The 24,655-nt window shown below is 38.1% G+C and overlaps 1 protein-coding gene across 1 annotated transcript in view; it reads right to left on the bottom strand.

The window, feature by feature from the left end:
- Positions 1–24,655, bottom strand: part of ITGA1 (integrin subunit alpha 1) — a 168,128-nt gene that overhangs the window by 77,106 nt on the left and 66,367 nt on the right. The window contains exons 3-6 of the mRNA XM_082649801.1: positions 15,333–15,445; positions 12,668–12,756; positions 12,449–12,560; positions 11,710–11,837 (exon numbers count right to left, since the gene is read on the bottom strand). Of these exons, the coding sequence (XP_082505927.1) occupies positions 11,710–11,837; positions 12,449–12,560; positions 12,668–12,756; positions 15,333–15,445 (442 nt within the window). The remainder of the gene's footprint in view (positions 1–11,709; positions 11,838–12,448; positions 12,561–12,667; positions 12,757–15,332; positions 15,446–24,655) is intronic.

Genomic DNA, 24,655 nt, shown 5'->3' with positions numbered 1-24,655 from the left:
GAGATGGAAGTCATGCCAACTAAATAAGGCTGCTTTGTGATGTAAAATTTACAACGCACTTTCCATATCTCATAGAACATACTATGAACTGATTACTATGAATTGGATTATCTGGAAAAATTATCTTCACACCAGAAACAGCAGAAGATGTAACACCTTGGTATGTCAGAGATCAGTGCTTTATATCTTCTATCTATCTCTCTATCATCTATCTCTCTTACTACTTAACATATATCTCACTTTCATAAGCTTATTTTTTGTAAATGTTAGGATATAAGAGGACTTATAACTGCCTGTTCCCTTACCCTTTCTGTACACTTTGCTTCTAACAGCTCCACCTGAGACTTTCCCCAGATGATTGTCCTTGGACTGCTAGAGCTGCTTTGCCCCAAGGTTCAAAGAGTCAGAATTGCCTGGGAGTTTTCTCCCTCTTCACCCCTTGCCCTGATCCATAGGTAATTCCTGAGTGCAGGAAAATGCAAGACCAGACCCTTGACTTAACTTGGAGCCCTTTCCAGATCAGGCTGAGGCCTTGACTTCACCTGAACTCACATGCTTTCTTTATATTTTTTTTGCGGTACGCGGGCCTCTCACTGTTGCGGCCTCTCCTGTTGCGGAGCACAGGCTCCGGACACGCAGGCCCAGCGGCCATGGCTCACAGGCCTAGCCGCTCCGCGGCATGTGGGATCTTCCCGGACCGGGGCGCGAACCCATGTCCCCTGCATCGGCAGGCGGACTCTCAACCACTGAGCCACTAGGGAAGCCCCTCACATGCTTTCTTGTCCTCTGTGGCTGCTCTGTTTTGTTCCCCCAAATCCCTTCCTATTTTCTTTTGGAAGCACGCTCTTCATGAATTGCTATCACTTGACTCCTCCTCTCAGAGTTTGCTTCTGGGGAACTGGATCTAAGGCAGCTATTATCTATGTTTCTTCATTCCTTCTCCAGCCCAGGCCAGGCATCATTGCCTTGAACCTGGACCACGGCAGTCACGGGTCTTTCCACTGCTGATCTCCCTCCCTCCATTTCCACTTCCTCAAATCCTTCTACATATTACTAGTAGATTAACCGTCTTTAAATTCTGCTTTTATCATGTGTCTTCCTTGTTCAAAAACTCCAATAACTCTTCATTGCCTACATCAAGGACCTTGAAATATACTTTAAAAGAGAATTGTATTTCTAATTCAAATAGAAAGTAGATAAAGCTTCAAGCTGCTTCTTGAAATACTAGGCCTATAGGTTAAAATTCAGTTTTTTCCTCCTGACTTTCAGCCACTCAACAGTCTGGCCCTACCTTCTTTATTCATCCTCATCTTCAGGACTCCTCAGGATGAACTCTATCCAGACCAAATGCCCTTCCTTTTCCCTCCAACTAAGCTAAGTCTACCCATTCGGTAAGATTCAATTCAAGTTTCACTTTCTCTGCAGCTTTGTCCACCTAGTTGCCAAGAGTCCACACTGATCTTCCCCTTCTTCAAACTGTGAGGCAAACTTGTCTGTGCTGCTCCTGTGAGCCCTGCGTTCTTCTCAACTTTTGTATGCGTGCTTTATCTCCCAACTCCGTTATAAGTTAGGAAGGGGCAAGCAGGGGTAAAGAGTATGGACTACATCATAGCTTCTGGTATTCTCTTATCCTCTACCACTGTTTTGCTTTGCTCACAGTTGACCCTCATACATTCTTACTAGATGACTATAACATTTCACATAGGCAAGTAGAAAACTGAGATAGTAGGGAAATAATGATAAACAGAAAAAGAGAGACATAAAGAAGTGTGGGAAATTAGAAGAGTGGGCAGTGGGAACTCACATCTCAGGAAAATGACATTCAGTGTAGGTCTCTGGCTGACACAGGGGTTCTTATTTCCTTAGGAACCAGATAGAATAAGGTCAGCTATGTCTTCCCCAGAAAAGAGTGCCATTTATTAATTTTCATCATGGGAGAATGCTCAAATCCCAAGACATATGTAATGCTTTGCTGAGTACCAGTGGGACCCACTTTAGTAGAAATAGTTTCAGTCCCGGCTTAGTTTATAATTTAAGGCAGGTGAAACAGATTTGTACTAGCATAATGGGTATACATGCATCTACAACCGAGCCAAATAAGTATGAGAATTAAATAATGAGATAAAAAGTGATGAACACACATGGTGAGGAAACAGGGGGAGAGAGAATCACAAGCACATTTATCGTCTCACTTGTAAGGCCCTCATGGAGGAAGGAGGATCCAGATTTCTGAACGAGCTACCCAGGTAAAGAACAGACAGCAGAGTATGATAGTAGAATGGGAGGAAGCAAAGCAGGCTTGAGCCTGGAAAATCTGTCAAGGATGATCATTAAAGACATTTAAAGCATTCCAGAATTTGCGGAAAGATAATCAATAATCACCATATGTGACTTGAAGTGGCCAATTGCATTGGATGGTACAAGACCCAGAGGGTGGAGTTAAGAAGAGAGCTGGTGAGGAACAGTAAAGATGGAAAGGTTCTAGGCATTTTTGCTAAATGCAAAAAAGTAGGCAGAGATGGCAGCTAAAAGGAGAATGGGTTAAATGTGGGCTTTCTTTAAGGGAGAATGGGTAGAGCAGCTTATGGCATCAGTAAAGAGTAGATGAAGATAGTAACAGCAGATTCTTATAAAGGGGGGATAAACCACAGTAGAAAGAAAAGTTACTTTTCAGAGACAACTGTAAGGGACACATTTAGCTCCTGGGGAGATGCAGTTTGAACTTCTTGATTAAGCAGTTGTAATTACAATCTAAGTCCAAAGAGAAGTAAGAGCTGATTCACATTATAGCATAAACCAGGCACACAACTGGCTGAGGATTCTGTTACATGAACAAGAGGTTTGTAACACTTAGAACTTTCCACTTAAACATAAAATTTGCAATCATGTTTCATATAAGTCCCAAACTAGTACTCCCTTACCCCTTTTCCAGGGAATACTAACTTTGTCAGTTGCTAGGTATGATTTTTTAAAAAGAGACCATGATCAAATAATCTTGGAAAGCAATTGTTAATACAAAGTATAACAGTTTCTCTGTCTCTGTCTGCCTCCCTCTGCTATTTATATTAAGTAAAAAAATGCCACAAATTTCAAATGGAGCAAAAGAGCAAGGCTTTCTCTCACTCCTGCATTGCTCTACTCTGACTCATAAGTGGATTTTTTGAAAGTGCTCCCAGAATCTTTAATATGAAAACATGTGTTGTGAATCATGAATTGGAAGACCTGATGTATTTTATTTTTATTTAAGAGAATTTTTTTTTGTAAGGAACATATTCAACACCTCAAACAACATAGCTTGGAAAACATTGCTTTATTCTAATATTAAGCTATCTACTCGTAAAGATCAATTAATTGTTCTGCTTTATTCACCCTTGTTATATTTATGTCACACTGTCATGCATTGCAATTATCCAAATACAAGACTTTGCTTCATTTCTAAGTTGGAAGATTTTCAGGATTAGGGACAAAGTATTAGAGTCTGTTATTTATATTGCTATCACATCTAGCATAATACTTGACCCATAAGATACTTCATAAATATCTGCTAAATTAAACTGAATTAATTATCCAAATGGCTTTTTCTCTTTTGAGGGTAGAAAAGAACAAGGAGGAAAGTGAGTGTGAGGAATATGGAAGGAATGATGCTGTTAGAAATCACAAAAATCACTAATTTTTTCTCATAAAACTTAAAGTCACAACAGAATGACAAGGGAGTTTAAAAAAAAAGAGAAGTGTTTAAAATAGCTATTAAGTATACTGAGTCAAAGAATCATGAATGAATGGAATTATTTCCTCATTTAGAATTATACGATTACCTTGTATTCTTAAGTTAGAGTTATAACACCAGCGCCTAAATTTTAATGCCCAAAATGAGCTAAGTTTCTGGGTTTTCATTCAACAACTAACATTATCCAATCAATAGCTTCTTTAGGGGTGTAATGACAGGGAAGCACAGTAAAGCTTTTTGTGTTTCTGTAGGATACACAGTTGCTTAATCTGATAAGCGCTCAGACTTTGCATTCGTCATTTTATGTTTCCTTTTACCAAAGTAAGGTGCAAAAGCCCTGCCCTACAACATGCTTCTGCTGCAATTAAATGAGAGTATGAACGTGGTGGTAATACAGGCTGCAATCCAAATCAACTGTCAACACAAACCATTCAACGCTGTGTTAGCTGAAACCTGGCTTAACCTTTGTCACTATGGAGAGGGATGAACAGGACTGGTTCACAGGTAGATGAAATGATTCCTCAGAAACACAAATAAAGTCGGTAAATTAAAGATGTAGGTCCTGGGCTTCCCTGGTGGCACAGTGGTTAAGAATCCACCTGCCAGTGCAGGGGACATGGGTTTGAGCCCTGGTCCGGGAAGATCCCACAGGCCGCGGAGCAACTAAGCCCGTGCACCACAACTACTGAAGCCCGTGTGCCTAGAGCCCGTGCTCCACAACAAGAGAAGCCACAGCAATGAGAAGCCCGCGCACCGCAATGCAGAGTAGCCCCCGCTCACCACAACTACAGAAAGTCCCTGCGCAGTAACGGAGACCCAATGCAACGAAAAATAAATAAATAAAATAAATAAATTTATTAGAAAAAAAAAGATGTAGATCCTAAGAAAAGGATGTCTTTAGCTGGTCTCTTGCTTGATGGAAGATACTGCAATGAAATTGACCCATGCTCAAAAATGTAAGGCTAGAAGATGTTAAAATGGGGAAGACATGGGAGAAATCAGGACCAACGGTGAATGGGGCTAGATGTGTTGAACACCTGCAAAGAAAAGCCTGAAACACAATGTAAAGGGGAATCTGGGGTGTCCCCCACAAACAAGTCCCTTCTAGCTCAATGACTTCATGAAGCAGAGTGAGAGATAGTGGTCAGTACAATAATGATTTTTAACACAAGGAGAAATTAAAAATTACAGAAATTACATTTTTCCAACATAAATGACTTGCCCCCTATGTGCTAGGCAATGCAGGAAACACTGAACTGTATTCCATAAATAAAAGGATTAAGGCACAATGCTGTCATTGTGGAATTCACATTCCACCAGGAGAGACGCACTCACGAAACAAAAAGCGATGCCACTGAGTGATGAGAGCAGTGCACGAAGGGTGTGTAAATGCTGTGGGAATATGGAGGGGAAGGGATTTTTCTTGGGAAGGGTGGGGGGAATAACCACAGAAAAGGACAGAGAAAGTGACGCTTGAACTGAGTCTCAGAAGTTTACCTCGCACATGGGGCCTGGGGTGGAGAAGGGCTTTCCGGGCAGAGAGAATCATGAGAGCATAGAGCAACGTGTTCAGGGAAGGCCAGGGTAGGAGTGGCTACAGGGCAAGAAGGGAAGGAGGCAGGAGACAGTGGAATGACAGCCACTAGGTGACGAACATCTTATAAGTCACTGGAGAGCTTGGGTATTATTCCACAGGCAAGGATAGGAGATTTTTATTCAGGGAAATTCCATGATCTGGACTCTACATGGGAAAAATAACTCAGATGAGTGATGAATGGAGGTAGAGGACAACGGAGACCAGGACGCTAGTGAGCAAGAAGATTCAGCACACTCACAACATCACTTTCAGAACGACAGCCTGACTGACAAGGATACGGCTGCACAGCTCAGACAGGTTTCTTCTCAGACCTCCAAACAGTGAATAGTTTAGGCTATTAGCCTAACCTATTAGGAGCCTCATAGTTTAGGCTCCTAGGGAAATGGCCATAAAATGTGTCGTAAAAAGAAAGATAAATAATATTCCTAAAATTTAATTAATTTCCCTCTTTCATTTTGCCTGGTTTAATATTATGCTATACTCTTGATAGGAACAGTCTAGACATTGTTCCATTAGTATATTTCACTTTTATATCAAGCCTCACAATTTACTGCTTTTATTTAGGGTAATGTACTTGTATATGGCATATTTATATCATTCTCATTTACTATTAAAAGCAATGTTATGTTTAGGTATCGAGGATCAATAAGACCTCCATAATGTGTATACCATCATATCTTTTATGGCAAGCTCAGAGTGTTTCAGGTTTGCTTTTATAGGTGGTTTTTTACAAAACAATTTTATAGCCTTTACTCTGTCTTGGGTAAAAAACTGGTTTGCAAAAGTTCCTTGACTATGTTTGCAAAAAGTGTTAATGGGACCACACAGAAACATGGGAGAAACTCTGAGTAACTATTTAGGGTGAATGTTTTTGTCACTTGCATTGCATTTTCCTAATGTATACTAATTGTCATATGGAAACTTTAATGAAAGTTTTAAAATTTATTTTCCTTCCTTCCTTCCTTCCTTCCTTCCTTCCTTCCTTCCTCTCTTCCCTTCCCTTCCCTTCCCTTCCCTTCCCTTCCTTTTTTTTTGCTGTGGAGGTGAAAATTACTTCCAGAAACATTCCATATCTTTGAGACTCTTTTCCAATAATTGCAATTACTAAATGAAAAATCTGTGACTGCAGAAAGTAGGCCATAATATTTGATCTTTACCTTTTGTATCAAGTGAATAATTGTAATTAATATCGATATAACAAACAAGAACTCATGAGGTATAATTAGAATGTAAATTTTTTTTTGGCCCATGATCCCTTTAAAACTTATTTAGGGTGAAATTCTACTCTTACTGGATGGAAAGATAAATGTCTTATTACTTTTATTATTTGTAGTTTTAAAATGTCTGTTTAAAAAAAGCTCTATATTTTAATTTAGGTTGTACCACATGAAAGTGCTGTATTTGTAGGTCAAAAAAGGATCAAATAGCAACAATTTCATATGGTTCAACCTAAACTAAAACAAAATCAATAAGACAAAATATCAAAGTTGATTTATAGTTAAATCCTCTCTCCTCCCCCTACTAAAGCTTATGGGAGGTGAGAAGCCTGTAGTTGAGGAAGGGGCATGATTGGCTGTTTCTTTGTTTCTCTGCCCCTCTTCTCTCAGATTGCTGACTATAATATCTGACATCTCCACTGATGGAGGGAGGGAAGATAAATACAGGGTACAGAAATTCGTACTTGACTGGTGCTGTCCTAAGATGGAGTAGGTGCTAACAGGTGTCATCTTTCTGGTGGGCTCTTTGGAGATCTCCCTTCACCTGCATCCTTGCGTGAGTGAATGCATCTCACTACTGTGGTCCCTAGGAATCAGGGATAGCTTCGGCTGTTCTGTGCAGAGGCCTCCACTTACTTCCAGGAGATTCTGTGGACAGGAGCTAACTTGATTCCATAATGATCCATGGGAAACACATTCTTTGTACCGACAACTCTGGGTGTGAGGCTAATCCCACTGCCTTAACTCGCCCGTCAGCAGCCAGACAGCTATCTTGCCCTTTAGATATTTCAGGCAGGAGTCAGACACTCATCAATTGCATGTCCCAACTTTCATAGACACACACCAATCTCACTGTATGATCTCACTGAAGCCTTTCTCACTAGGCTCTTTCTACAGAGAAATCCACTTCACAAATCTGTCAACTTCATTCTTAATGCTTTTATATCCTTGATATGGGTGAGGAGTTTAAAGAGTCCTGTATCTAGCTCGTAACTTTCCATCTTTGCATCTTCTTCTGGGCAGTATCTCTTGAAATTCATTTTTATATTTAAGTAGGGGAAGGGAAAATTCCAGAAGTTAATTCTGCCAATCTTAGGGCAGGATTGGGTGCTTCAATTGAAAACAAACAAAAACAAAAGACAAAAAAAAAAAAAACCTTATTTAAACTATGTTATCAATAAATCAGGAAAAAAATGATTGTTAAAATAAATTGTCTATGTTTTTCGAGAGAATTACTGTAAGACCACATGAAAGAAAATCATACATTTTAGTATGCATTTCTTTGAAGTGAAAGTATCTTTCCAAATTTCTATGAATGAATTTCTTGTCTGACTCCACTGAAGGAAGGTCAAATTTAAAGGGTATTTAAATGTGTTGTACACAAAACACTATTAAATACAGTTTGGCAAAAGTGATGGCTTAGTAAATGCCCTTCTCAATCCCTTTTGTTTAGAGAGTTACTTATGAAACTAGTCATTAATACAACTTAACCCAACATAGAAAAAGATTAGAAATTACTAAAGTATAAACACTAAAGCCTAACATAAATAATATACTTAAAAGAATACTAAAATGCCAGTTACAGAAAAAGTCTCATTAAATGTTCACCTATCAGAGAAAAATACAAAAATACATTCATTATGATACACACATTTATTCTTCAGGTGCTCATTAAAGGGCCACTATGTCACAGCGGAGCACTGGGCTGGCCACTGACAAGGATAAAAAGAGATATAAAGGCTTCAGTCTTGAGGCCCCTGTCATCTGGAGGGTGCAGCATAGCACAGACACACACACCACACACATCAATTTAATAATGCATTTAATCCACTGTTTCTCAAATTTAACCTATTTAAGAATCATGTGGGTTGCTTACTTAAAATGCAGGCTCTGGAGCCCCACCCTCAGAGATTCTGATTCTTAAAGTCTGCGGTCCAGTCCAAGTACCTCTGGGATTCAGAAGGAGGAATTCCACGAGCCACATCTGGAGAAACACCTGCTTTTTACACAGGCTCCATGAAGGCAGTGGCCGCATCTGTCTATTCTCCACAATTACCCAAGCCCTCACACAGAGCCTGGTACATAGTAAATCCTCAGGAAAAACAAGTGAATAAATGAATGAATGAGTCTGGCTAAGCTCCATAATGAATGACACAAGCAAAATGTGACATAAAAACTCAGCAATTTAAGCAGCTTATCTGCAGATGCTACAAATGACTCAGTGCACAGGGCTGCATTCTGAAATCTTCCTCTTTGAGGAATGGGGTCATGGAACCAAGGAAATGTGACCTGACTCTTCTCAGAGTAAGTTTGTGTCCCTCTCATTCACTGGCAGCATCTAGACCCCAGGGATCGTCCCCATTCCTCTGAATAGAGCCACTGTTTCCTCCCAGAAAGACATAAAACTCCACGAAGCCCACTCTGGAAGGCTGGAATTCCACTGGTGCTGGACAGAATAGCTCCTCTATTGGGACTCTCACTACTGAAATGTAAAATTAATTATAGTTCTCATAGATGGAAACATCAAAACTGCAGCAGAATGGGTTGAGCATATAAGCAATTGATTGTTAGCTATTTCTTTACAAAACTGAGCCACGGGCATAGATCTCCACTGAAGCAGTGATTATCCCTCTAAAACAGCCTTGTAGGTTTGCTTCCTGAAGCTGTGGAGAAACTTCAAACATGTCACAGCTGCACTAATTTCCACAAGTAGCTACAAAAACATTAATTTTTATAGTGTAATAGATAAATTTAAAAGTAAAATCAAATATTCAGATGACTAAAAAAGAATACAAACTTTAAAATATTCCAAGACTGTCATTAGCTTTGGAAAGAAAGGATTGGATAAGAAGGTAAAATGGGGTGGATAAAACAGGTGGAAGGGAGGAAAACTCATTGTGGGGAACGTGTTGAGAGAGGGGAGACCTGTGATCAGCAGTTTGAATTTCGGTATGTCAGTGCAGGCAACAGAGCACCAAGAGTCCGGGCCTGCTTCCAACCAGGGGGCTGGCCGAGGAGGCACAGGGATAAAGGACTAGAGACCACAGTTTAGGGACATCAGAGGCACCTGCTCTGAAACTTCTCTAGAAGTAGAGGTCTCAGAAAGGAAAGACAGCTGCACTGCAGTTGGAGAGCTGTGTGTTCAAATCTGCCATCAACAAGCAAGAGACCCTTGCACAAGTCACTTAGCTTCTCAGGTCCCCTCCATCAATTGAGATTTGGGGCTAAATGACCTCTAAGACCCCTTCCAGCTATAATTTTATGGCTCTATGAAATCTTATTGACCAAGGAGAGAAAGGATAAGGGAAGAGAGGAAAGGAAGAAGGAAGAGAAGTTCTCAGAAGGGAAAAGGGTCCATGTGGAACACGTGTTGTACAAAAAGGAGGAGCAGGTCACCATTCTGAGTGGTCTTCTAAAGGATGCAGGCCACCTGACGCCCTGTGGCAAGAGGAAGGATAATATCCTCTCCAAACTTCCAGCAATCCACTTGGGAAGATGACTGCAGATAAGAAGCTTGCATCGAGGAAAACTGACATTTTGTGATATGATTATAAGAAAAGTACAATTTCGTATAATAATTTTACTCTGATTTCAAGAAGTTCCCTATTGTCCACTGGGATATACACAACATTACCCCTCACCTAGCTCTCTAAAGAGATCCATTCAACCTTGGAATACAGCCATATGACATTTCACTTTGAACTTTGAGATCTAATTTGCAATTTTCAACTACCATCCTTTTGGGAAAATGTATGAGATATATATATATATATATATAATAAAATATATATGTTTTAAATATGTGTTATATAAATATATATTATAAAATAAAATTGTTATATATTTAAAAAAACATAAAGGTATAAAAATATATATACACACAGATACAAAAATATAAAATATATATATACAGATACATGTATGTATATGTACATATGCATGAATGTAATATATGTATGTGTGTGTATACATAGGTATACACACACATACATATATGTGTATATAGATGTGTGTGTCTATTTATATCCCAATTTTTTTTTTTTTTTTTTTTTTTTTTTTGCGGTACGCAGGCCTCTCACTGTTGTGGCCTCTCCCGTTGCGGTGCACAGGCTCCGGACGCGCAGGCTCAGCGGCCATGGCTCACAGGCCCAGCCGCTCCTTGGTATGTGGGATCATCCCGGACCGGGGCACGAACCCGTGTCCCCTGCATCGTCAGGCGGACTCTCAACCACTGCGCCACCAGGGAAGCCCATATATCCCAATTTTAATGCAGGTGTGACAAATATTAATGCAGTCATACAACTTTTTCAGTGTCCCAGAAATTTTTCCAAGAGTAGAGCTCTCAGAGAAAAAGAAAAGAACACTGGACTGTGTGTGCAGCCCAGTCGTCTCCTGTGCTCTCCTGAGGTCCCCAGACTCTGCAACAGCCATTTTTGACTCTGATTCTAGTGTTAATTCCTACCCTCAAGGCACTGTCCTCACTTTGACATTTAATTTTCCTATTATCCATTGTGTCTTATCCATATTTTAAGCCATGTGGCCATATAATATTAATGAACGTTAGACTGATTAAACCCAAACTCACTGTCTAAAGTGGAAGAGCCATGTGGGAAGTTCCACTTTATTTAGTGGCAATAAAGGGGGATGTGTTTACAAACAGAGACTCAAGGGGAGAAAAACACCCAATTATTCAACTTACTGCAGCTAAAGCCTGGAGCATTTGCTTTTTACTTAAGAAAAGAAATTATTAAATATAGGGGAAAATAGACTTACAGCAGTATCCTGTGGCCAATTCCTAATTTATCTGTACAACAGGACAAAAGACACTATGATGGCATATCAGAATAGTTTCTACAAATTCTGAAACCCTGCTCTGATATTACCAAAGGTGGCTATGCTTATTTCATAATTAAGAATTAAAGTATGATTTTATAGATATCTATAGGGGATATTTTCTCAGAGCATTGAAAATGCAGCTTTCGTAATACTTTCTGCTTAGAAAATAAACAGCCTGCCAGTAACATGCAGGAATAAGAACAGGGATATGGAATACAAAGCTCATCCTAAATTTTAGCTTTATTGATTAATTTATTTTCAGAAGAATTTGTCATTAAAACTCCATGCATTTGTATCTTTAGGACAACAGAAATCAAAACATGAAGCCTTACCTGTGTCTGTTTAGGACCAATATCCATTCTTTCAAGAAGGTCATTTAAAAAAGCTGTAACACTTTCCCAGGGGTAAATACTGTTGGAACCATCCAGCACTATGACTATGTCCAGCTGAGTGCTGCATTCTGCAAGAAAAAGATTCAATCGTGCAAATTTGGTGTCTGTCTTTAGAGGTATATGAAATCTTTTCGCAGCTAAAAGGAACTCATTTTAAAAGATGAACTGATATCCTACAAAGTGGACACATTACTTTTAAAATCAGAAAAAAGAGTTTTTTAAATCAGAAGAAGAGTGATAAAAAATACTCTTTGCATTCAGTAACAATTGGTTTGGGATTCACATCAAGTGAAACCCATACCTACTTAATTTTAATTAACACTGTCTGAGTTATCTTTGGAAATTTTCTCAATATGAACTCTCTATACAGTTCTCATTCTGTGTATATTTCAAATGAGGTTACTTTTCTCAAAGAAACTCACCCTTTAAATAAAAACAATGTGAAAGCTTTAGCTCTGATGTTTAGACATGACTCTGTAAAGGTTATTTACACTAATATCAATTCCAAAATAGCAGTGAGGTTTGGTTATATATTGGCAAAGCAAACATTTACCTAAATTGGTAATGCTGGTAGCCGAGAAAATACTTCAAGCTTTTTGGTATGCTCCCGTGTATATATATGTCTCATTCATTGCTTACTCTTTTCAAACACTGCACAAACATTGCATAAAATCTGTACCTTGTACAGGGGCAATGGAGTTCACGACTTGAAATGTGGGGCTGACATCAGAACAGATTCCCGTTGTGTAATGCAAATGTCCACATCTATAGGCATATAAGGGCCCGCACGCCTTTTAAAAAATTAAAGTCATAAGATTAAAAATTATATAACAGATTTTATAAAGATTTGTAATATAATTCTTGGTTCATTAACTATCTTGACTCCTCCTTTTCTTACCAGAAACCCTCCATTTGGGTTGGTGACTAAAGTTGATCCAAATGTCATATTCTCCTTTACTTCTGTGACATTGGGAATTGATGTATTAACTAAAAATAGAAGAAACGTTTATGACGGTGGAAAACAAAGTAAAATTAAGTGTCTTCTCATTAAAACATTCTGGCTTTTGTCTCAGAAACTTTGTCTGGATCACTGCCTCACATACTTTTGCTGAACTGTAAACTATCAGGGCAATGAGAACATGGGATAGCTTTTCACATATTTTTGCTAACTAAAATAAATAAAATAGTTAGTCTCATAATATTGTAGATGCAAAGTAAACTTATACAATCATCCAACATGTTACATCTACATGTTATATATGACCAATGATGAAACATGATTTCTGGCAGGAAGGAGGAAAATGGGTAGAAGGCCAGAAAAGAAAACTCAAACAAGATTTTGACCATTAGTTTCACCATCACAGGGACATCAGGAGGGTTACAAAGAAAACTGGAGCAAGATTAGAGCAGTGGTCAGGAAGTTTGGGTAAAGACACAATGAAGGGACTACATCTGACAGAACAAATAAGAATGTTGAGCCCTAAAGCATGCCAACCTGGCAAAAAGAAGTTCCACTCACTCACAATAAAAAAGAAGAAGAAAAAAAAGATTGGACAGGAAAGGCAAAAGCTTCTAAACCCTGCTTAGCAGAGTGCTAAAATAATTGAAAGTGGCAAAACTCAAGTTCAAGAAAGATTTGTCTCACTGTTCATGCCTAGAAGTTTTTCTTACCTTAAGATTACATGTAGATTTAATGGAATGGAAGCAGAGATTCCTGAAAGGTCACAATCACCTCCTAATCTGAGCATTGGTCTTTGTCCCAGAATCCAGTCTGGTTTGCTTTAAAAGCATCTGGAACTGGTCTTGAATAATCTAGATTAGAATTTTTTATACTACCGTTGACACAGGATGAGCATTCCTGGGACATGAGAGATTACAGCAGAAACTTCCGTACTGTTCTCGGTGTAGCCAACATCTTCACACTAATGTTAAAACTCTATTCCAGTTTCCAGTAATGGAGGAGTTGCTCTTATCAGAACAACTCTTCTGCAAATAACAACTATAAGCTCTAGGAAAAGGGGAAAAAAATGTATGAAACAACCGTCTGAAGGCACTGTAAAGCAACCAAGAGCAGGCAGAAACTGGAAGGGAGTCTATACTTGTAAGAAGAGATTAGAACTGGATGAGTTTCCTGTTTTTGTGTTTGTTTGTTTTCCCCTAAGGGAAGGCCTGAGTCAGTGGCTAAACCTCAGATAGACCTCACAGTCTTCCTGTCTAGAAGAAACAGAGGACAGAGAATGGGGCAATGACAGCAGTGCCAAGTGAAGTGGGGGGTATCTTGGAAAGTAGAGCCACAAAAGGAGAGTTTGAGTATATACAGATATTCTTTCCAAACATCTGAATGACCTGAACTGTACATGTGCGGGGTAAATGTCACACAGCCCAGCTAAAAAATTAGAAGAATTGAATAGAGATTTTAACTGCTTCCCACTGTTGTTTGGAAACTGAGTTCAGTCAAGTAAATTGCCTGCTAAAACTAAAAGTTAAGACTTTTCAAAGGCACATAACAGATCTAGAATCTCCACACTTAAAACTCAAGAGTTTAATCCAGGATACAATAAAAAATTAATAAACATAAGAAGAAACAGGAAAATATGACCTAACCTCAAGAGAAAGGTAGTAAGTGGAAAGCGATGTTGAGATATTACAGATGTTGGAATTATCAGGCAAGACATATTAAAGTAGCTATGTTCTTGAATGTAAAGAAAGAAATGCTCATAATAAACAAGTAGGAAATTGAAAAAAAGGAGAACTGAAAAATACAATATCTTAAATAAACCTGAAGAGGATGAGTCATTTCCATGGTACTTAATATTGCACGGAACACTGACAGGTTTCCAATTCCTGGATAGTTCTAGTAGGAATTTTCTAGTCATGTTCTAACTATGCTGATACTTCTATCAAATACATACATTTCAATACAAATTTACCTTTTACAATTCTCTTTTTAAAATTAAAATTTATATTTCTCATGTTATTTTCTTTAAAAAAAACAAACACTAAGTTAAATTTTGTGGAGGAAATGTGATGGATAGGTTTATTTAGAAGAGTTCTTTTTATGTTACCACTGGTTTTACAAAGGATTCTGAACAATGGAGGTGGTTACAAGTTACAAAACTAGTAAGACCTTCTATATCTATAGATATTCTATGATGAATTTCTAAAGCAAATGAAGGGCAGAAGGCATCAAAATGCCATTTTATGTAAATCTGAATAATAAAAATGGGAGAATGTTTATAGATTCCTTCTAATCTTTTCCTGAGTTGGTTGAAATTCACTTTCAGTGAGAATGCTGGGCATAATTTAGGATCAGACTTTTTTTTTTTTTTTTTTTTTTTTTTTTGCGGTACGCGAGCCTCTCGCTGCCGTGGCCTCTCCCATTGTGGAGCACAGGCTCCGGACGCGCAGGCTCAGCGGCCATGGCTCACGGGCCCAGCAGCTCCACGTCATGTGGGATCTTCCCGGACCGGGGCATGAACTCGCGTCCCCTGCATCGGCAGGCGGACTCTCAACCACTGCGCCACCAGGGAAGTCCCAGACTTTAATATTTTGACTTTACATACCTGGAAGATCCAACTTTATGCAAGGTAATGATTCACCTCTCCCAACTGGACACTTATAGACATCTCCAGTTCTGTTCTTGGGTTGTCCAACTAAAGGAGAACCAACAAGCACCCTGGAAATTAAATAACTCAATTAACATTTTTGAATAATGAGAAACATTTTATTTTTGTTACTGTATGACTAGTTCGAAGACGATTGACAGTAGCTCCCATAGACATAATTAGATAGCCATCCTCAGTTAGTAACTTAATGTTATCTAAAATAAGCAGAGTGTCTTCTTCAAATTGCAGATTGATTTAAATTAAAAAACAGTAAAATATATAGGAGAGAGACTTGAGAATATTTTAGTTTCTTGTATTATATGTTACTTTAACACATTTTTTTTTTATTTGGGGGCTGAAATCATAATTATTGGTTAAGCCTGCTGCTGTGTTAATTTACAAAACACACATGGAAGTATAAATGACTTTTTCCCACGAGGAATTGATAATGTCATAGAGAGGTCAGGAAATATAAACATTATATCATAAGGTTTAATATTAGTATATACTAGTTTGTAGGCACTTAAAATAAGGATAGTTATGAGACTCAGGTTTAAAATCACTTATTGTTTTTTTTAGACAGAAGTATGAAATCAGTCTAATAATAATTAATGGAAAAAATATAATCATGATTTATTTTAGTCCTAGCAAGCCATTTAACAAGGTTTCCTATGATATCTTCAGGAACAGGATGGGTGAATGTGGTTGAATGTTAAGGTACTTGTTGGGATCCACAGCTGCTGATTCATTGCTGGCTAAACAGCTATATCCAAACACACTGATTACTAATATGTATAAAATGGATAACTAATAAGAACATGCTGTATAAAAAAATAAATTAAATTAAATTTAAAAAAAAACAGACACATTACTAGCAACCAAAGGACTCTAATTATATACCATAAGACTGCACTTGGGATTGACTTAGGCTATATCTTTGTTAATGACAAGTGAAGACACAGAAAGCATAAAGGTACTCATCAAGTAAATCAAAATACCAATTTGGGCATTCAGAAGTGTCAACATTCTGGAACAAGAAACTTGAACTAGTAAAGTTTAATAAGAACCTATGTAAACAACTTCACTTAACTGTGTACTATTATCTACATCAGTACAGAATGTCGGAAACCTGACTTAATAGAAGTTCGTGTGAAAAAGTCATGGAGGATTTAGTTGACAGCAAGAAAACATGAGCCAACAGTGTATTTTAGTGCCAAAAATGGTAATGGTAATGTGACCTTAGGCATCATTGCTAGAAATAGATGCCCTGGTCAAGGAAAGTGATAGCCCCTCTGTGCTCTGCACTGTCGGGCCATGTCTGGAATCTCCAAATTAAGAGGGACATAGGCACAATGGAATGTATTTAGGAGACTATGACTCAGATAGTTAAGATTCTGGTAATTCTGTCAGACCAGAGATGCTTGAGGGAAAGTTGAGGACGTTTAGCATGGAGAAAAAAACGTCTGAAGGAGAGTTGAAAGGTTGTGAAGGAGTGCAGGTGGATTGGGCATTCCTTTTAAAAATTTTCAAAATTTGAAAGTTTGTCATATTGAAAAGGGATGGGATTTATTTTGTGTAAGTCCTTTGGACAAAGCTAGTATTATGGAAATAAGTTTTACAACAATTGCAAATACTGAATTGTTGAACAGACTCCCTAAAACATAGTTGTGATATAATGCCTTTGCAAAGCCATTTCTGATATACATAAATAACCATAAAAATGTTCAAATCCCTTAACGCATAATTCTTCTGGGAATCTATCCTTAAAAAATGACCTAAATTAAAGGAAACAAGCTTGATGCATAAAGATATAATGCTTATAGTGGTATATATAATCATAAGTTTAAAAGAAGTGTGATCAACAGCAAGACTAATTAATTATTGTAGCTTCATTCCATAGAATATTGTGCAGTCATAAAAAAATAGTTAATAAGACTGCATGGTAGGATAAAAAATTAGTTATGACCTAATTTAAAGTAAAAACCTACCTAATTTGTTGAAAACCTATGACAATTTGAAGTGAAAGATACCAAATTATATTCAATGTACTTATTATAACAGCAATGATAAAAACAGCCAGCATTTATTGAATTTATACCATGTGCAGAACACTGTTTTAAGTGTTTTCCATGTCCTAAGTAATTTAATCCTCTCCATAAAATATAGCATGAACTTTGGTGCCAGACTTCATGAGTTCAAATCATGGTTTTACCCTTTACTTAGCTGTATGGTTTAGGACAAGCCAGTTATCCTCTGTGCTTTAGTTCCTTCGTCTGTAAAATGGAAATAATAAGAGTAGCTACCTGACACGATCATCATGAACATTAAATGAGCTAATGTATATAGAATGCTTAGTACAGTATTTGGCTTATAACATGTGCTATCTAAGTGTTGGTTCTTTTTATTATTATATACATATTTTCAGATGATGGACAACTCTATCTATGTAGAACATAGATTAAAAGGGAGTACACCAAAAACCAAATTCTATTAAGGAAATTATGGTTAGGCTTTAAGTTTTTTTCCCCCAATTTTTCAAAACCTTTTGTAATGTGATTGATTAAACAAGCTTTATAGTTAAAACAGTTCGGAGAAAAGTAGTGGATATGTTATGAAAGTATTTAAGTTGAGACTAGACAGATTGATTAATGTTTATAAAGAAAATCCTACATGCTCAGCATTAATGCCAGGCACTGGGAATATAAAATGGATAAAACACAATTTTTAAGGTTGCTTAAAACTTAGGGGAGAAGCAAAAATATAAATGTACTATTACCATATTGAATAGTTCTGAACTTGGTGCAGTTTCAGCAAAGTCTTAGAAGCAAGAAGGGATGCACATGGCTCTTTCGATAAGTTCAAGTAACTCAGGGTAGCTGGAGTGGAACTTGAGTCTGGCAAGGTAAATAGGGTCCAGATCACATATGTTCTTACAGTGCACTTTAAGAACTTTGGATTTATTGTATGGAGGGGAGAGTTGGGAACTATTGAAGCTTTTAAAGAGAGATGTGGGACTTCCTGGTGGTCCAGTGGTAAAGAATCCACCTCCCAATGCAGGGGACCCAGGTTCGATCCCTGGTTGGGGAACTAAGATCCTGCATGCCGCGGGGCAACTAAGCCCGCGCACTGCAACTACTGAGCTTGTGCACCTAACCGGAGCCTACATGCCGCAAACTCCAGGCCTCCAAAGACCCTTCCAATTCTAAGAGTCCATCATCTGAATAGAACAAATTATAAGTGTATGGAGGAGTACTAATTAGCTGGAAAACATGAACCATTAACTGGGGAAAATCTAGAACAATCTATAAAAAAGTGAGTTCTGAACAGTATGTTAATAATAAAGTTATTAGGTTATAAGGCAGGAGACAAGAGAGATCACAGATATCCCAGGCAAAAATGTGGAAACAGGAGCATGAGGGCTGAAAATGGAAGGTAATGAGGAAGTATGGGTGACTGGAACACAGCATAAAGCTTCTGTATAACCTGGAGTAGGAAGGTTGAGACTGGCAAGCAGTAGACTTTGAAGGAAAGGTTCTGGAATTTATATTTGAACCCTAGGCCAACAGAAACCTCTAGAGTATGATGATAATTGGAAATAACCTGATATAGCAACTGGAGCCATGGCCTATTGTATATTCTGGATAAGTAAAGCCTGGGGTGTGAGAACTCAGAAAACGGTAGAGCGTAGTAGGCTAGGACTGAGACAGGGAGTTTGAGAGCTGGGATCAGTGATAAAGAATGGGTAAGCAGGACACAGGATGTAGAATATAAAATTTGTGTATTTCTGACATCAAACATGCAACTCTGGAATATATCCCACCCCTTAATCCTAAGAAAGCCTCACTTTTCCCAAGCTGCATAAAAATGACAAGATCCTAGAAGAATATCAGCATAGAGTTTATGGAATTTTAGGAATCTTCAGTATTCTCAAGCCCCACTATCTTGCTCTATTTTTTCTCACAGCACTTATTACATTCTGACATATAACCTACCTGTTTATTAAGTTTATTATTTGTTTTTTGTTTGTCCATCCCCAATAGAATATAAACTCCACAACAGCAGGAATTTTCACCTATTCATTCACTCATATATCCTGAGTGACTCTAACGGAGCCAGATATAAAAATCAGCATTCGATAAATATTTATTGAATGAATAAATTATGACTGCATCAAATGCTCTAAGAATCTGAATAAGGAATACCTGGTCATTCATGTGACCAGCTAAGAGGTCCTAATTGTGAAGTCTTTTTTTTTTCCACTTTAGAGGCTGGATATTTTGCTTAAGCAGAATACCATATATGCCTTTGGGTGACACAGCAGGCATTTCCACAGGTCAAGGCTGTAGAGAATCCTTGCTGTTATAGGAGCAAACTGGCTGAAGGCATAAGGCTGGGGTTCCACATCCTGGCCCTGTCACACTCGCTGTGTTAAACCTTTGGCAATTCATTCTCTGAGTCCCAGCTTCCTGTCTAGAAAATGAGGATAACAGTCATATTCACTCAAACACACAGGGTCAAGGTGAAGACCCAAAGTACATTGTTTCATGAACGATGGATATTGTTACTTTAAACTTTAATGCAAGCTTGCTTTAACTCGTTAAATTTTATTTATATTAAATTTCTGCTTTTTATATGATATTATTGCAATGATTTGTATGCAGATTGAGGATTAAAGAATGTTCTGGGTCTCATTATTGATCACTAGAGAAACACCTGATGAACTCAAAGGTCATCAAAGTGAGAGAAACACTTCTTCTCCATGAAAAAGCTCCAAATATAAAATTTAATAAACTGAGAAATGCTTCCTATTCATAATAGTTATTTTTGTCAATATGACTGCTATTATATTTATTTGAAGGGTAGCTGGCCTCTGACTGCTCTGTTTCATATTTATATGTTTTTCTTCTGTAAAAGATAGTTTCCTGGAGATTGTTGTCTCATATTTACATTATTTCTTTTCACCTAACTCTCTCCTGATCTCCAAGCCAAAGTCTGTATCAGAGTGCCAAGTACCTCCTGCCAGGCATTAAAAAACAAAAAACAAAAACCAACAGAGTGTTTGGTCGTCTTAGAGAATGAAGTTATACAGTGGCCCCATGAGCTGTTGTGCTTTTCAGTCATGAAAGGTAGAGGGGTAGAAGTGAGATGAACCAAAGAACTGATGTTTGGCAAAGAGGAAATTTCAACTTCAAAAGATATTATAAGCAATTTAAAATAAACTTTATATTAAAATATGTGAGAGAAAATTTGGTAAAACTTTTAAAAAGTCTTTTCACCCCAAGCTTGAATAGGCTTTATTTAAAACACACATACATTGGAAACAGGGCATCAGTCACTTGAGCCCACTAGTAAACCTTACCTGGCACAAAGCAGGGTCCTCTAGGGTAAAGGCATGAAGCCGGTACATTTTGATATATATTGGGTTGGGGATTGGCTAGGGAAGTATTTGCATCATGAGAATCTATTTTGAAAAGACAGGCCCACTGAAGTCACCGAAGCCCCTAAGAATGGATGCTTAGATAGCACTCAGAGGGGTGGGTGCACATGCTGGAAGGAAAGAAGCAAAGAACAACAAAGAGTGGAAAGTCCCACACCAGCGTCTCATTTTTTTCCCATCTGGCAGAGCCCTGCTATACTGGTGATTGCCACTAACTCTGGAAGGCTGCGCAATGCTGAGCACATTTGAGTTTCTTCTCTTCAAAGCAAAATTATTAAACCAATTGTATTCTTTGTGATTCTTCTGAACCACGTTGCAGTTACTTGGATGCTCCAGCTCATGCTAATCATAATGAACAACAGCTGAATTTAATCAGAAGTATAATGTGTTCTGCTACTGAAAAAACATGTGGCTTCCGAGCCAAAGATATAAAGTAGGTTGTACTCCACAGGAAACTTCTGAAACATAAAGGGGGGCATAGGCCGCCTTTTCTGTTAACTGTTTACTCTTTCCAAAGATTTAAACTAATGCTTTTCAAATACACAGACTGCACTTGTTATGGGTCAACAAGTACTCCTTTACGCATACTTCAGCAAGATGTAAGATGGGTCAGGATGATTTAAAAAAAAAAATTTTTTTTTTAATTAAAAGAAAAACTCCAGATTCCCACCTCTGGAGAAAATTAAATAACAAAATTCATGTTCTCCCAAATATGTCAATTATTTCATAGTCCATTTCTTAAAATAAGTCTGCATCCTGATTTTATAAACACTTACAGAATATCCAAACATATTACTAAAATTTATTTTGCATGACCAGTGCCTGGATCTCTTTAGAATGGTATGTTGCTACCATGCCATCCTTAAAGATTTGGACATTTAGATTTTTGTAGTTTATTTACTTTTAAATTCAATTGACCACACTGTTTTTGTTTCCCTGATTTTTCACACCTTTTCCATAAAATCATTGTAAATATGGAATGTCAGAATGGAATCAAAGTATCTGATATCCATATATACATTCAAATGCTCACAATCTCTCACACACATATTAAAATGTAAAGTATTATACGCCAGATACAGTTATTATCAACATTTACTTTTTAATATAGTTCTAATAAGGACAACAGTCCTAGACTGGGAGTGGAGAGACTTGAGCCCTATTTTCTGCTCTGGCCTCAAGTAGTTATATTTCCCTAGGGGAGTCACTTTAAAAACAACAACAACAACAACGGGGCTTCCCTGGTGGCGCAGTGGTTGAGAGTCCGCCTGCCGATGCAGGGGACACGGGTTCGTGCCCCGGTCTGGGAAGATCCCACGTGCCGCGGAGTGGCTGGGCCCCTGAGCCTATGGCCGTTGAGCCTGCGCGTCCGGAGCCTGTGCTCCGCAACGGAAGAGGCCGCAACAGTGAGAGGCCCGCGTACCGCAAAAAAAACAAAAAACAAAACACTTTATTGAAGTATGAAAGACATACACAAAGCTGTACCAATTTAATGTATACAACTTGATGAGTTTGGAGATAAGTATACATCCTTAAAACCATCACCACAATCTATGCCATAAACATATGCATCACCTCCAAAAGTTTCCTCCTGCTTTCTTTAGTAGTGGTTGTTGTTATTTATTATTATTATTTTGTGATAAGGACACAACTTAAGATCTACCTTCTTAACAAATTTTAAGTGTACAACACAGTATTGCTAACTATAGGCACTGTGCTGTATAGTAAATCTCTAGGATTTATTCATCTTGTTTAACTGAAACTTTGTACCCTTTGACTAATGCTTCCTTGTTTTCCCCTCCTCTGAACCCCTGGTAACCACCATTCTATGCTCTGCTTTTACGAGTCTGACTATTTTAGGTTCCTCATATAAGTGGAGTCATGTGGTATCTGTCCTGCATCAGGCTTATCTCACTTAGCAAGACGTCCCCCAGGTTCATCCATGTTGTCTCAAATGGAAAATTTTTCCTCTTTTTTTAAGGCAGAATAATATTCTACTGTATGTATATAACATATCTTTAAAATCTGTTCATCTGACAATGGACATTTAGATGGCTTTCAAGTCTTGGTTATTGTGAATAATGCTGCAGTGAACATGTGAATAATGCAGATATCTGAGATCTTGATTTCAATTCCTTTTGATATTTACCCAGAACTGGGTAGCTCTATTTTCAGTTCTTTTGAGGAACCTCTATATTGTTTTCCACAGCGGCTGCACCAATTTACTGTCCCACTAACATGTACAAACGTTCCCTTTTCTCCACATACTTGCCAACACTTTGTTTTGATAATAGTTATGGGAGAGTCACTTTTAACTTTACTTTTTTATGCGTTTTTTCATCAATGAGGACAGGAAGTTAAACTAGATTCGGTTGTTCAGCCAACTGAGTGGAGTGCATTATCGAGTGCATATTATGCTTAAGGTCCTGTGCCGGATGCTGGGCAATGCACAGGGTTGCAAGCGGGAACCCAAACCAGTTCTTGCTTTCTAAACATGTCCCCTAATACATTAACTTCTCCCTCTTTCTGTTTTCCATTTTGAAGTTTCCAAGTACCTAGACATTACCTTGAACTCAAGCTGTTTAAAACCATACTCATCAACTTCCTGATAAAACTGATTTTCCTTTCCTGTACATTTGTCTCTGAATGACTACCCACTTCCCGGTAATCCAGTGTAGACATTTTGGAATGTGTTTGACACCTCCTATACCTTCATTTGCCATTCCCAGACTTCCACTCAGATTTAATTATTCACCTACATTTATCTCGGGTACACTATTCTTTCATTGCAGTTCGCCCTCCTTGTCCAGGCCTCATTGTTTAAGCAGATTGCTGTCCTTGCTTGTCTGTGGATTTCCCCGATTTCAGGCACTCCTTTCTCCAATCCAATCTATACATAATTTCCTAAACTAAGTTTCATAAAACAACCTATAATGGCTTCTCAGTACCCTCTACTTAGGTACAAGCTCCTTTGTCTGGCTTTTAAGGTCTTTCCCCTCTATCATCCCAACGTCAGATCTGTTTGCTTACCAACACTCTCACTTATCCTCAGGTCTATGCCCTTGTTTATGTAGCTTCCCAGCTTAGAGTGACATCTCTTATGTTATTGAAAGGTAAGTCATCTTTCAAGATTCAGCTTAAGAATCAAGCATCACTTCCTCCTTCTTGAATTGAAGAAATCGTATGTGTGCACTAAAGTCCCAAGAGGAAATATGAATGCCTTCTTACTCTACTAAGATTCATTCAGATAATTCAGGGCTTCTGATAGCAGACTGCCCTAAAATCAGAGACAGGACTGGATGAGGGAGGAAGCTTACAGGCTTTCCTCACTATCAGAGAATGAAAACCAGACTTTCATAAAATCTGCTAACAATACGGTCATCCCTCGGCATCCGTTCCAGGCCCCCAGTGGCTACAAAACTTCGCATATGCTCAAGTCCCTTATATAAAACAGCCTGGTACAGTCCGCCCACCGCAACTCTGGTACCATAGTTGGTTTAATTAGTGAATGCGAAACCTGTGAATAGGAAGGGCTGACTGTTATTTGACTATTCTTTAAAAAGACAGTTCATTTTAAGTAGGTGGTTTAAGACTTTAAGTTTTGCTATTCCTCTTTAAAATTTATGTAACTATTAGTAATAAGTGAAAATTCACTGTAATATGTGTTTTATCTAAAAGTTAAGCTTTTTAAGAAAAACATGCACTGAGTGTCAGTTTATTCTAGCTTATGCACAAAGAGAAGCTTGACCAGTTGGCCCACTCACATTATTCTCCCAGAGGTAGAATTCCCTGAATTGCAGACATAATGCCTAAAAGAATAAAATTGGTGTCTAGAGGGATGACT

The sequence above is a fragment of the Grampus griseus genome (genome assembly GCF_964374135.1).
Source record: "Grampus griseus genome assembly, chromosome: 3".
NCBI classification, from domain to species: Eukaryota; Metazoa; Chordata; class Mammalia; order Artiodactyla; family Delphinidae; genus Grampus; species Grampus griseus.
Note: the sequence above shows the minus strand (reverse complement) of the source record. Positions and strands in the feature narration are given on the sequence as shown.